Source organism: Perognathus longimembris, chromosome 4, assembly GCF_023159225.1.
Source record: "Perognathus longimembris pacificus isolate PPM17 chromosome 4, ASM2315922v1, whole genome shotgun sequence".
Lineage (NCBI taxonomy): Eukaryota > Metazoa > Chordata > Mammalia > Rodentia > Heteromyidae > Perognathus > Perognathus longimembris.
In genome coordinates, this window is record NC_063164.1 from 39,608,801 (window position 1) to 39,621,870 (window position 13,070).

The 13,070-nt window shown below is 32.1% G+C and overlaps 1 protein-coding gene across 1 annotated transcript in view; it reads left to right on the plus strand.

Moving 5' to 3' along the window:
* The window catches only part of Tfpi (tissue factor pathway inhibitor), a 62,608-nt gene that overhangs the window by 48,875 nt on the left and 663 nt on the right, over positions 1-13,070 (plus strand). Inside the window, exon 7 of the mRNA XM_048345120.1 lies at positions 12,183-12,362. Coding sequence (XP_048201077.1) covers positions 12,183-12,362 — 180 coding nt within the window. The remainder of the gene's footprint in view (positions 1-12,182; positions 12,363-13,070) is intronic.

The window sequence follows — 13,070 nt, forward strand, 5'->3', positions numbered from 1 at the left end:
TATATTTTTCTAGTGATCTCTCTTGATTCAATATATTTGAATATTTGTTAAGCACAGTAGAAAGTTGTTCTCCTGTGTTCTATATTTCAATATTCAGATGCTATATGAACAACATTGAAGATTGCTCCTTTCACATTCCTCAGAGATTTTTGAAATGATTTATAAAAGATACTTGAGCACAACTATGAGTATCATATAAATTCATTAAGCTGAATTAAGAGAATATACATTTAGTTAAAATATATGATTACTTTTTAAGAGTAATAAAATAATTCTCTAAATTTGTGCTTTTAAAGTTTATCTTCAAAATTGAAAACTGAACTATGGGGCTGGGAATATGGCCTAGTGGCAAGAGTGCTTGCCTCTGATACATGAAGCTCTGGGTTCGATTCCCCAGCCACCACATATATAGAAAATGGCCAGAAGTGGCGCTGTGGTTCAAGTGGCAGAGTGCCAGCCTTGAGCAAAAAGAAGCCAGGGACAGTGCTCAGGCCCTGTGTCCAATGCCCAGGACTGGCAAAAATTAATTAATTAATTAACTTTTTAAAAATAAAAGAAAACTGGACAATTGATTCCATTTGGTTTTCCAAACCAACTGTTTAACCAACAGTGCCATAAAGTGGACAAAAGATCATTAAACCCCCACACAGGGCGTTCAAATCCCATCTTTTAAACTTAATAGTAATGCAGTCTTAACCTCTCTGTGTTTTATCTTCCTACTGTAAATTGAATGTGGCAATACTTTGGTACTAACCTGATAGGCTTTGTGTAAGTTAGAAATCAGTGCTTTACAGCAGTTTTCTGCACAGTATCAGATACTCTCCTGTTCATGATACATGTCTAGTGTTCCCTATGACTTCTGCCATGTGACCTAAAAGAGTACATTGACTTACCAGGCCTCCGATGCTTATCTGTAAAATAACTGTCGAAATTCCTGCTTGTAAGACAAATTAATATTGCAGACACTTACCAAATTTCAAACTATTCAGATGAATGTATCAAAATTATAAGGAGTCATTTAAGAATTCGTATTAGAAATGTATCTACATATACTCAAATAGTTTGAATTTGTTTATTAAAATAAGTTGATGGTAGTGTCATGTAAAAGTATCATAAAGCATCAAAGACAAATTGTTGTATGTTTTCTTTATCTTTTCAATATCTCCAATTTCCAACCTTTCAGAGTTCTACTATTTTTTTCACAATTATTTCACTTGAATGTTTGATTGCTTCTTTTTTTCAAATGTTAGTAAATTGTATGGAGTTTGAGGTGAAATGTCTATTTATCTCTTACATTTTCAGTCCTATTTGCTTTATTCAGACCAATAATCTGTCTGTTTAGGCTACCTAAACAACCATATTTGAGCCAAACCAGGCCACTCATGATCATCATTCAGTAGGAGATGGTAAAAAATGGTTACATTTTTTTACATAAATAAATAGACGGATGGATTAATGGATGGATGGCTAGATGGATAGAAAATCAGAACTGTCATTCTATTGGATATATAAAAGTTTTATTTTTATAAATATAGAATTATCATAAAATGTACATATTAGTCTATGATATTTTCTCCAAGACAAGCATGAACCAATACTGACTTGGGAAAACCAGGCTGTGGAAGTGTCAAAACTGACATAGATAATCAGAATGTTTCAATATATAATTCAGATATACTAGAAGTATATATTATACATAATCCAGTCAAATATCTGACATAAATTAACATTTTATGGGGCTGGGGATATGGCCTAGTGGCAAGAGTGCTTGCCTTGTATACATGAGGCCCTGGGCTGGATTCCCCAGTACCACATATACAGAAAATGGCCAGAAGTGGCGCTGTGGCTCAAGTGGCAGAGTGCTAGCCTTGAGCAAAAAGAAGCCAGGGACAGTGCTCAGGCCCTGAGTTCAAGGCCCAGGACTGGCCAAAAAAAAAAAATAATAATAATAAATAAATAAATTAACATTTTATATATCAGACAATATATATTATATATCAATGCATTATATATGTTGATTCATGTCTATAAATAGCATATTACATATAATATTCTCATGAACAGAAAATTTTATACAATATAAATTATACATGACTTTGTTCACATTGCTGTCCTAGATTTAGGCATCCATTAAATTTTGTTGATTCTATCACTAATCAAACAAGTTTACATTCCCAAATAAATTTTAAAGGATACATTTTTCCATGCTAATTTATCTTCATCCACATAGATTAAACATGTCTATATTATAACACGTCACCAAAGCAACCTCTTATTTTCAGCAATGATTAAACCAAAGGCCTTGACTTGTAAGTGCTTTACCATTTGAGCCCTGATTCCAACGATTTTTGTTAATAATTCTTGTTCTGAGATAGTATCTTACTAACTTTGCCCAATCTGGTCTCATACCAAAGAGTTTCTTCTATTTCTTCCCAAGTCAAATATTCTTATCTCGTAATCATAAAACTTTTCTTTCTATTAAAATTTATCTCTTGATTCATTATTAAACACAAATTCATCCTTATTTCAATACATGATATTTTATGTGGTTTCTCCCACTCAACATTCTTCTCTTCCAAGATGACTTTTAATAGGCATAGCAAAACTTTTTTTCCTCTATCCTGTTTGGATACCTAATTTTAGTCATTTATTATGTATGGTTTATGATTTGTGTGATTTTTTGTTATTTTCTTTGCTTTATTGGCTATCTTATGTAATTCCTGAAAGAAGAAATGATAGTCTTATACATTTTATAGCTTGCGCCATCTTCCAGTGTTATTGTAGTGTTATTTACATACAGGTGACTTACATTTTTCATTTATTAATTTTGTGATCCACAGTTACAAAAGGAACAAATGATGGTTGGAAGAATGCTGATGAGATTTACCAAGTCTTTCTGAACATCTTCTTCATTCATGTATCCATGTTGTTTTTAGGATTTGATAGCATTTTATACATATTTTAAGATATGTGTTTTAAGTACTCATTTCTATTAAGATGGTTTATGTATTGCAGGTGAAATGATAATATTAATAAAGCTTTAATATTTGCATGAGTAGTTAATATGACCCTCTTATTGTATGTTAGATTTGAACTATTGCTTTCAATTAGTTTTAGATTTTGAACTGTTTTTTTCAAAGCATTCATATTGGTCTATGACTTTTGGGTGGATCTGTCCATAAAAAAGTGAGATATTTCTCTAATTTTCATATCCTAAGCTTCTAAACATCAATTTTAACTGCCTTGGGACTACATCAACTTTTTGATACATGGAATAAATCATTTTTGGGTAGATAAATATAATCCAGTCACTAGCAGTTTCACTTTGAGTAAGAAATGGAATACTTAGGTGGTTAGCCTAGATGACATTGCTTTGTGCCAACCCCCTAGATTCAGAGAAAATGTTTGGATGTCATCTTGAAGACAATTTGACTACAAGGAACTCTGTTTCCTGACTGTATTCAGTGTACTGAGGAGACTTCCTCTGTCCATTTCTCTGCATATATGTATATACATACATATATACCTATATATGTATTTATACATGTGCATATGTGCATTTTTATTTATCCACGTATGTACACATATATGTATGTACATATACATACATATACATGAGAGATACATATATATAAATCTATTCAAGAAAAAAAATTAGTTATTGTGGTTTTCTGAACAATATTTTATGCTGATAGATAATAACCGAACACTACCACTGATGGATACAGTTAATTTATAGATTTACAAATTTTCAGAAATATATTGTTATATATTTGGTCTTTTGTTGAAAATGTAATTACACATAGAAGAATATTGCAACCCTGAAAATTTTCTTGGAAGAAAGTGTCTTCTTAATTAGGGTGCTGGCCATTCAGTTGCACAATCCAGTAATGAAAACTGCAGAAAACGCTAGAAACCACATTTCATCCACAACCCACACACAATTCCAGGAAACAACCCTGCCTTTCAAACCTGTTGTCATATCAAGAACCAAGGGGCATAGAAACATCCCTCATAATCTAGACATGCCAGCTCAGCGAATCTTCTTTGTGTTGATTTTCTCACAAGCTGACTCCCAAACAGATAACTTTTGGAGAGCCACCATCAGGCCTTCTACTTCCTGGCAGAAATGCTGGTAAGAGACAAAAATGTGACACCTCATTTGTGCCAAAATCATGGGCATCCAAATGCAGTCATTTTAGGCAACTACTGCCTACCTCTCTCTAATCCCTTTCTTCCTGGATCATATGATGTCCTATCAAAGATATTGTTTTGCCCTAGATAGAAAAGTCCTCCAAAGAAATAATTTCAAACACTTAAATGTCTGTATATATGTAGACCTCTACATATATACATACATATAAAATGGAAATATCATTACTTTCAAAGTGTAAGAACTGTTATTTTTAATAGCAATAATTTTGTATTAAGAAAAATAGAAATTAAGTTAAGCATTTTCAAATGAAAATAAGAAAAAATAAATAAAAATAATGAAAAAATTTAAAAAGAAATTATGTATATTATCGTTACACCACTTTACAATAAAAATTATTCATAGACCAATTCAATCCTAACTTTTCATTAATATATTATTATGACAAATTTGATAAAGCATTTTTCTAATAAAAGTGAAGAATCCTTACTGTAATGAACTTGACATGGATAATGAAAAGGCAGGTTATGATCAGACAGGCAGTTCTCTAATTCCTTTTCTCTTTGAATACTGAACAGTCTTTGCAGAAATGAATCTGAATATATTGATGTGCTTGAGTGAATAAATGTGTGATCAAGCAAATTGTAGTTACCTTTTATACAGAAATAGCATCATGTATTTCCACCTTTAATCTTGCATAATGCCATAAATAGTTCATATTGAGAGATGTGGATATGATCACAGAATATATAAAAATATAGAAATTCAGTTGGTCATCTCTAAAATCAGTCTAGCTTGAGTGTACCAAATGAGTAATTCTTACCTTCAAATATCTGAATATTCTGCTTCACTCAGTAGTATTACCACCAAAGACTTACTTTCTGCCACCCTGATTTGTGACTATTGGAATTAGATATCATTCCCCACTCAAACTTAATGAAATTCAATGGATGCATGTAATTGAGAAGAAGGCACATCTACGCATTTTAAACTATAATTTACAGGCAAGAGACTTTGGAGATTAGGTATAAAGATCTTGTGGAAATTTAATTTTTATCTGAAAAAGTTATTAAAATGCTATTTCCCAGAGGCATCAGTCTGCCATTTAGCAAGTTGTTTTGTGGCTTGAAAAAAATCATAAAACTTCTCTCAGCCTTGAGTTCCTCATTTGTTCTATGTGTAATACAGAGGCATGAGTCACTGTTGCCTGGCTTGGATTTTATTTTTAATCAAATATCTTGCAAACATATCTTCCCAAGTTATTATATACAATAAGCATTAAATATATGTGGTTTTTATGGAATTCAACTACAATCACTACATATATATGATATATTGTATAACTGATATATTGATTGATTGTAGTTGAATTATTTTATATAGTGATATATAGTATATATACACCTGATATATAGATATATATACTGATTGTAGTTGAATTCCAAAGAAACAAGTATCTTCCACGTTATGGAAAATAATACATATTACACATTATACCTATTTTATACTATATAACAATATATTATTATTACCTATTTTATAATATATTGCTATATATTATGTTATTATAAATAATATTTAGTTGAATTCCAATAATACATGTATTATATAATTTGTATAATATTATTGTATATCTTGTATACGTAATATATGCTGATTGCAGTTGAATTCCAAAAATCCTGAGAACTGGAAGTATGAAAATACCAAACACATGAGCAGTTATGTGCTGTACAGTTGTGCCTTTCAAATATGGGAAGGATTTAGATTCAAAATTGATCTTTATGTTAATTTTACATGCTAAGACAGAGACTTGAACAAGTATTACAGGGAGACAGAGCTTTGTAGATAAATAAGACATTCACCAAAACAATGTCACCAAAACTATTTTTCTCAAAACCTGTGATCTATCTTCTGTATCTCATATTGGATTAGTTTGCTGCCTGATCCCTGGGCACATCTATCTCATTCAAAGATTTTTCTAAATAGAAACTATAATGAAAGAAAGTCATAGTAATGTTATAAGTTATGAAATTCTTCTAAGTCTAATATGTTCAGTAGTGATGCTTCCTAATATATATATATTATAATACTTATATACATTCATTTTAATTCATTTAAGTCAAGAGGCATAAAAACACAACATAACTTCTCTCCATTTCTCATTATGTCTTATGTCTGGTGCTCAATTTTATTCAATGACACAGAAACAGTTTTGGTAATCTTATTTTATACTCTTCTCTTTTGAGATTCACTGGATTCAAACTCCACATATCTGATTGTGGTTCATGTATGAAGATAGGAACTTTTTGTTCATTGTTTAATATGTCCAATGATTGATTAGTATTTACTTAATAAAGTCCAAATATGCTAGCATTCAAGAAAAGTCATCATTACTTTTTGTTTGCTTTATGTGTTGTTTTTGAAACAAGTTTTCACTATTTGGCTTAGGATGGTCTCAAATTCTAGATCCTCTGCTTTCTTCATTCCCCATACTTGTTATTTATATTCTGTTCTTTAGATGAGTATATGTTTCCAACGTACACCAAATCAATCAGGAACATTCTTACTCTCACTTTTATTCACCCATAATCCTCTCTGTCTTCTTGTTCTTTTTTGAAAACTGACCAAGGAATTAACACAAGCACAAATTCTCAGCTTTTAGTAAAATCTTACAGGATTTTCAAATTTATATGTCTGCAGGAAAAGTTTTTTTACCTTATTATAAGACATAAATAATTGCGTTAGAGAATTATATTTGTAAGAGTTTCAAAACTTGTTATTGTTCTTTCTCTCTCACTCTCTCAATGACTAAACATGCATTACACAGTTTCAAGACAAAAGTTTCTAACCCTGCAAGAAACTCTTTATTCTGTCTAGGCTCTCTAGCCTTGGCAAGATTTCACTTGCTCTATTCCCCAAAATCTTCAGATTCAAAATTTCAGGCAGACAACCTTCTTGACCTTTACCCTCAGCTAAATGCCCAGTATATGCTATCTCTGAATGATTGTTTCCTCAATCCTTGTCCTCGTCTCAGCACTGCATGAAATGTCAGTGTCTGACAGCTACCATCACCCCGCCTAATGAATACAGACAAGCTTTTCTGTGGTCCAGGGACAAAGGCATGTCACTGGTTGAGAATGCCCAACCCAGAGGCAGATTTCCCTCTGCAGCATTTCTTTATGATTTCAAGGCACTGGATGCATTCTAAGGAATTATACTCATGTATCTTGATCATTCAAATTCCTGACAATACATAAAAAGTATAAAAAGAGAAAACAAAAAGTTGGTCAATTCTCACAGTACATATTAATGATCAGTATCAACAAAATCTAATCATTTCTGTTATTTATTTCTTTAAGTTTGTTTTCTTTAAGTCTCCATGAAGAAAATAAGGTAAATGACAAGAAGTGACTGCAGGGAGAATTATTTTATCATATATTATGTATGATAAAATATTTTATTGATTTTAAAAGACATATTTTTCAATATATTAATTTGTCTTTGTAATCATGGAGCTTATCACTAATTGACTATCTTTTTAAATGTGTAAATAGTATGTGAAATAATGCACCTTAGTTCTACATAAGTGATATTTTGAAGAACAATTGAGATGCTCTAAGCAATTTTTATCTGTTGTAGTCATCTGATTTTGCTGGTGTGGGATTGAAGAAAGGTGATGAATTATAAGTATCAAGTTACGTCTTTGATTTGTTAAATATTATTTAGATACTTTCAATTATTATTTATAAAATTTGTACACTAACAAAAATTTTACTGGAAAATTCTGCAACCTATACCAAATTATAAATTAGATGTATCTTTGATATAATTTTCATTAAAAAAATCTCATCTAAGAATATAAGGACTAGAATGCAAGAATAGTCATAGGCTATCATCTAGAACTGAAAAAAATTAATCAAAATAATCTATGTATTCATGAGTAATATATGCACAGTCCAAAAACTGGTATAGTGACCGGTATAGAGATATATCCACTAAATATTATGAAATATAATAAGAAATGTAAAGATGTAAAAGAATGTATTAATGTATGCTCATATTACCAAAAAAATCAATAGTAGTTTGTGTACCAAGCAAATTATGGAGAACCTTTATATTTGTTACGCTTTTATATTATTTTTCAAAGAAAATTTATAATATAATTTTCTTTTTATATTTCACTTTATAAAATTCACTTTTATAAAATTACTGGAGAAGATAATTAAAAGGAGTGACTTACTATGCAATTCTCTAAAAGTCTTAAAAGACAAAAATAATTTACTCAGCAAATTATGAGTTGTGTCCTAAGTCGTAATGTGTTCATCCAGGCAAAAGTCTAAATTGCAAGTAGAAGGGGAACACACTGGAAAAATGGAGAGTATAAAGTTTAAAGATTATTGTGGGCATTTCAAACTCCACTCAGTCTGGAGGAGCCTCTTTATTTATATAACTGACTCTGGGGCATCAACTCACATTTCAGCAGTCACATTAATTCATGGTGGTTCCTGCCAGAAAAAAAAGTTAAGAAAATAATAAAGGCAAGGGATCCTGAATTGTAAAGCCTATCAAAATCGCTGCAAATGGAAGCTGCTCAGCTTGTTCTTAAATGACTGAATATATTTGTTATTACATTTCCTAGGGAAAAGGAGCAAAAGCCAGGTTAGTGCCTTTTATCTATCTTAAATTTCTGTCAATAATTATAACAGGCCAAAATAATTATTTATATACTTCAAAACCTTTATATTTTTCATTATAGATGACAAAATCTGGATTTTTGAATAGGTGAGTTCATATGCACACATGCATATGTGTATGTGTATATATTTAGTATAAATGTGCTAATTGATGTTAACTTTATAACCTCATGAGGTGAAAAGAAAATCTATCACTAGAGATTTTACTAGATATTAATAAAGAACTCAAAAAGGGCTGGGGCTAAAATTTAAGAAACTATCTCCTTACTTTAATTCTACTGTGGTTAATGCTATAGTAATCCAATAATAATCTTATGGTTCAAATGTTAATGATCTTTAAACTGATATTTATCAGATAACATTCACATTCTGCAGACTGATAGCTTATAAAATCTCCAAATTCATGGTAATCTGTTATATTTTTTAAATTTTTCTAAAATTATTTATGATATAATACAATATCCCTTGTGAATAATTTCAAATTTTAATTAGTTATGGAAATAGTCTTTCTAGTGATAGGAATGTCATTGTTGGTTGGGTAGAAGCTGTGTCTGTTGATTGATGTGGACATGAAGGGTCATCAGGGCTGATGAAGTGAGAGAAGGTAGAAATACCAGACACCAGCACACAGGCTGTGAGAGGAAGCCTACCAGATACTCTTGAGATTTCTCATTCACGAAGAGTATCAGGCAAAGAAGAACAATGCTTGGGTAATTTAATCAAGAATGAGATTTTGAGTAAATAGTGTCTGTTCTATGTAACTGTTTGTTATCAACCAAACCCATCGCCTTCCCGGAACCCCCTGCCCTGTGCTGTATTCTAGGGAACATTTTCCTCTACCTTTTGAGTAGGTCTCATTGATAGTAGATACTGTTGAATGGGTGGATGGTCACAGGAAGACAGAATCTATAGGCTTTGTGTTCCCCATTTCACCTATGGTATAGTCCCCATGGAGTTGTCTCCACTGGAAAGGTCTGATATAGTCCTAGTTTTCTTTTTTTTGGCCACTCCTGGGCCTTGGACGCAGGGCCTGAGCACTGTCCCTGGCTTCTTCCCGCTCAAGGCTAGCACTCTGCCACCTGAGCCACAGCGCCCCTTCTGGCCGTTTTCAATATATGTGGTGCTGGGGAATCGAACCAAGAGCTTCATGGGTTGGAGGCAAGCACTCTTGCCGCTAGGCCATATTCCCAGCCCTAGTCCTAGTTTTCACCTGTATTCTGGGCTTTTGTTCTCTGACTTGCAGATCAGAGTCTATTAAACAAACTATACCAGGCTAGTTGCTTGCTCTCACTTTAAAACAGGATTGCTGTGTGTGTGTGTGTGTGTGTGTGTGTGTGTGTGTGTGTGTGTGTGTGTGTAGGTGTGTGTGCATGCATACTTGCCAATCCTAGTGCATGAACTCAGGGCCTCAGGGCCTGAGCCCTATTTCTGAGCTGTTTCACTCAAGCATTTTTACATTCTACACAGTCCCAATTCTGGCTTTATTGGTAGAATATTGCAGGTCAAAAAAAAAAAATCTCACATGCTTTCCTGCATGGGCTAGTTTTGAACCATGATCCTCAGATCTCAGCCTACTGATTACAGAGGTGAGCAACCAGCACTGGCCTTCTTCTTGTTTTTGTTTTTCTTTTCTTTCTTTTCTATTTTTTTTTTGAGGCCAGATTTACCATGCGTTATGTATTATAGGATGGAGGGAGATGTATTTTCTCCCTGTAAAATAAAATTTTCTGTCTTGGAATAAGGGGTGTTAGAGAAGGGACTGCTACTAAGACCTAATAAGAAACATTGGTAAACAGCACAGTTTATACATGATTCATCTGCAAGTTATTATGGGCTGAAAATCTTGTGTCCAAAATGCTGAATTGAAATTGAGGTGTATATTATGTATTGTCTTATATACATTTATTACGAAGTACCCACAGATGCTTGCTGAGAAAATATTTAACAAAAAAAGAAACAATTTTCTCAGTTTCTCAAATGAGACCAGTTCCCTCTAGTCTGTTTTGTTTCTAGACATGAGTAATGGCCTTGAAAAATAATATGATAAAGTTGTAGTAGTTGCTAATCATTTCAAATTCTAAGCAGTGTAATGAGAACCTATAGAAAACACATTGGAGTAATTTGCAAAATTACAACATACCTGTCTTACTAGTAAAATTCTTTCATGGAAATCATTTTTAGTGATGAAAAATACCAACATTTTGTAGAAACTTCAATGACATATTTTCTCCAAATGCTTAATGATAGGAACCCATGTTCAAACATATGTAAGTGCAACTATTTAGGTTAAATATATTATTTGCTTGATGTTTTAATTTTAAAAAATTTATGAGTTTTCTTCAAAGTTGATGGTTATATAGCCATCCATACAGTATTCTTTATCTGATTACTGATCTTGAATTTTGGCTAAAATTGTTACCTAACCTATATCTCTCATCTGTACTTCTAATAATGTTTACTCCCTTTTAGTCTTTTTAACTTTCTCTGTATTACATGAGGTAGTAAATTACAACACTAGTTTTTACTAAATTACCTAGAAATCAGGTCATGGAAAAATGTGTTAGTCAAATTAAAATAGCTTCCACATTTTCTTTCTTTGACAATTTATTACTCTCAGCTCATTTGCCAAAACACTGCAATATCTTTGCCTTCATTTGCCACTGGATTCCTGGGAGTTACACAATTTTTGACCCTGTTGACCATTTAGCCATTTTTCATCGCTTGTTTGTGCAGTATCACATCTCACTATCTGGCAAAGCCACTAAAGTTTCTTTGCATGGGTCGGGCACTGCCAACTTACCTGCAAAATCAGTTTATTAACTTTAAGTTGTGAGCAGGGTGTGCAGCAGTGTCAGCTTCCCCTTTTAGTCCTAATGGAACTAAAAATTACTACACTGAAATTCATAGTCTCCTGTATGTCATCATTGCAGTTCTGCTTTCTCTTCTGTCCTTAAAAGTCACTGGCAGAACAGTCTGGCTTTTCCAAATGTGTTTTATTTCATTATGTAAATGTTCATAGATTTTTTTCCTGTATGTTAATAAATATGTAGTCAACAAGTGAAGGTTCAATGATGAAAGTTGTTTAGATAGTGCTCAAGTATGTTCATATAGAGTAAGCATAAGCACTTCCCTATAGCAAATGAATCCAGTTTTAACACTTTAAAGAATGTTCCTATTATTGTGGCTATTTCTATTTATGGGAACTACCATGGATTTTTAATGCACTACTTTTATTTATTAATATTATTTATTTATCTAGACATAAAACTATGATCTGTAAACAATATGTAATATATATAACAAAAACGTATTATATTTTCTTGGTATTCTTTTAGAATATCATGGCCCATCATGGTGCCTCACACCAGCAGACAGAGGACTGTGCAAAGCCAATGTAAACAGGTTCTACTTCAATTTAGACACTGGGAAATGCCAACTCTTTAACTACAGTGGATGTGGCGGAAATGAAAACAATTTCACTACTAGAAGAGCATGTTTTAGGGCATGTAAAAAAGGTATCGATGTTCTTCTCACTGACTGATATTTAGAATAAGTTTCATTGAGATTATAAATGCATTTTAATTATCACAAAATCATTTGCCTATTGCTATAACAGAGTATGATGACTTAGGTAATAGATGTGCTCTTATCAACTATATTTAACGGATATTGATACATTTGCTCATAGTAATTCCTCTTACTGTGTCATTAAAGGAAAATATAATTTAAACAATTCAGGATTTTATTTCTTAAATGCCTAAATACTAAGAACTATTTTAAAAGATTATAACAAAATGCCTTTAAGGTAGTGAATAATACACAAAATGTTAATATATTAATTCTGAATAACCTGTTAATTGTGTAGAATGAATATGAAAATGTAAGTCAAATTCATCTGTAATTCTATCAACCACATACAACGATACTTCTACTCTTTTAAAAAAAAAAGTAAGCTGAAGAACAAAATATTCATGCACAGTGGTGCAATGGATCAAGGTGGTAGAGCTCTAGCATTGAGCTGAAGAGCTCAAAGATAGCACCCAGGCCCAGAGTTCAAGCCCATAACAGACAAAAACAAAACAAAACAGAACAAAAAATTTGTACATTTATGCTCTTTTTAAAATATGTTGTTTAAGTTAGCATTCATAATGGGGTTTTGTTGTGGTAATTCCAGATGTAGTAGACTTTGAAAGAGTTCATGTTCTCCATTCCATTCCCATGTT